The 2425-nt window shown below is 34.1% G+C and overlaps 1 protein-coding gene across 1 annotated transcript; it reads right to left on the reverse strand.

Annotated features, from left to right (window-relative positions):
* Positions 1-348: 348 nt before the first annotated feature.
* LOC127120447 (probable esterase KAI2) lies at positions 349-2063 on the reverse strand. Its single transcript, XM_051050874.1, has 2 exons — positions 920-2063; positions 349-648 (listed from the first exon to the last, which is right to left on the reverse strand). Exons 1-2 carry the CDS (start codon positions 1732-1734, stop codon positions 546-548), a joined length of 918 nt encoding a protein of 305 aa, XP_050906831.1. The 5' UTR covers positions 1735-2063; the 3' UTR covers positions 349-545.
* Between the last annotated feature and the right edge of the window lie 362 nt (positions 2064-2425).

The raw sequence follows: 2425 nt of genomic DNA on the forward strand, positions 1-2425 counted from the left end.
TAGACTAAAAGAATTAAGTAATTTATAAAAAAAAATGTACCTTAACAACCAAAAGATAGATTGGACCTTAATAAAACATAAATTTGTTCAATTTCATTAAATCAACTCAGATGTAATTGTATAAGGACATTCAATTTTAAGAATGTTAGTTTAAATCCGACATTCCACTCCCTTATTCACAAGAGAGATAAATTGTCTTGGGTAGAATATTCCGTAAACTTTGTCCAGTTTACATCCTATCGTTTAAAATCCAATCATTATCTTATTTTAATATTTTTAATACATATTTCAATTATCAAGATGAGAGAATCCAATCTCATTCACAAGAGTTAAAATAACTACTTAAACTATCAAATCCGAAACCATAATAATTAACATTGACGAATAATGTCATATTTGACTTGTTCATGAGTTACATCTTCAAATATGATTCACACGAAAGATACACCACCATAACATTGTTCATGAGTTACATCTTCTTAATGCCACTTCCTTCATCTTGTGCCTTACTAGCTACACCAATGGGCCTATAATGGGATTTCAAATTACAAATCTGCCTCAAGTTTCATCAACGAGGAAACATCTGCATTTGTTGTGTTTGTTGAAGAAGCCTCTTGGTTTTGGAAAGTGTGATAGTTTCTCTGACAGCTGCCATTGTTAGAAAAATAGGTAAGTCAATGAACATAACCAAATTTAATAGTATAGTCTTGCTAAATTGAATTTATCCAAGTACTGTGATAACTTTTTTCTCTAACCACATTAAATGTTAGGTCCACACACTTCCCTACTTAGTTGGGAAAATAAATTTATATAACCCCACAATATATAGTTGTTGAAAATGACATTTGATTTCAGTTGTCATTCCAACATGTGGCATTTTACCTATAAAATTTTAATAACTAATGTAACAAGTATTTACCTTATTGGCTCAATATTAAGTTGAATATGTTTAAGCAACACCGGAATAACAACATCCGGCGAGCTTAACTGCGGCAAATGACCATCCGTCCCAATAACCTCCACAATCGACTGACCACCCAATTGTTGATGTAAATACTCCGAAACCATCACCGGAACCGCCATATCCTTCTCCGCCTGTATAATATGACAAGGAACAGTAACAAGCTTCAAAATCTGTCTCATATCACTCTGAAAAATCGTCCTCGACACTATCAAAGCTATGTCCGGCCTCATATTAAATAAAGTTCGACTAAACTCCTGTACCGCCACAGAATCCATGTCTCCCCCTACCGCCAAAGGAGCAAACCCGTAACACCATGCTTTGTAATTTTCTGACATAGCAGTGAATAACTGATTCAGATCTTCTTGCTCAAATCCTCCAAAGTAATTCACATCGTTCAAGTATCTCGGTGAGCCAGAAACCATGATGAGTTTAAGAAAGAGATCAGGTCGAGAAATAGAAGCTATAGCACCAATCATTGCTGAAACCGAGTGACCGACAAATATGCAAGACTCAACTTGAAGCTCTTCTAGAATTGACAGTAAATCATAAGCATAACCTTCTAAGCTTGAATGATGCTCGGAGTCAAAGTACTCGGGGTTTGTAGTACCAGCACCCATGTTATCATAAAGAACAACACGAAAGCCATCGACGAGATGTGGTACAAAGTGTTTCCATACGGATTGATCCGTACCAAAACCATGAGCTAGAACAATGAACCTATTTCCTGTTCCTAAAACTTTCACGTTGTGTGCTTCTTCCACTATCCCCATTTTCTGTCACAGTTTTCTTCTTTTTTCTCTTTGGTGTGAGGTTGTTGTGACTTTCTTGTTTGCTTAATAATTAAAGTGATCATTCACCGACTGTGTGAGTTGTGAAAAGTCACGTCGTAGTATTTGGACTTACGAGGATGAGGCCACGAGGAACAAGTTGAGCCACACCTTAGAGATATTTCTGTTTAGATAAAGCTTAACTTGATATATATAATGCAGTTTCATTGGTTAAATAAAAGAGATTCTCTATTGTTATAAATTTATGGTTATACAGGACCGACCCTATTAATTGTAACTTGACATTATGCTTGCAAATTGCAACCAACATCATGGCATCAAACTCTTCTTACAGGGATTCCATTTATTATTCATGGGGACATGCTTCTCTTTTTTATGGAACGATGGGCCCTGCTCGTGGGGGGTTGCTTCCCAATTTAGTGGTAAAGAATAATTTAATAAAAATTCAAAATCACTCTTCAAAAACTCAGAAATGTTCTTCTATATTTACTCTATATAGATATATCAAACTCTCATTTGTTATAAATTAGTTCGGAAATCTATATCCGAAAAATTTATATAAGAATATTTGCGTAATAGTAAAATTAGAGATTTTTTTAATTTTTTTAATATTATAGGTCATTTATAATAATATACTATCATAATAAAATTGTTATCAATTAAATCATGCACG

This window comes from Lathyrus oleraceus, chromosome 2 (assembly GCF_024323335.1).
Source record: "Lathyrus oleraceus cultivar Zhongwan6 chromosome 2, CAAS_Psat_ZW6_1.0, whole genome shotgun sequence".
Lineage (NCBI taxonomy): Eukaryota > Viridiplantae > Streptophyta > Magnoliopsida > Fabales > Fabaceae > Lathyrus > Lathyrus oleraceus.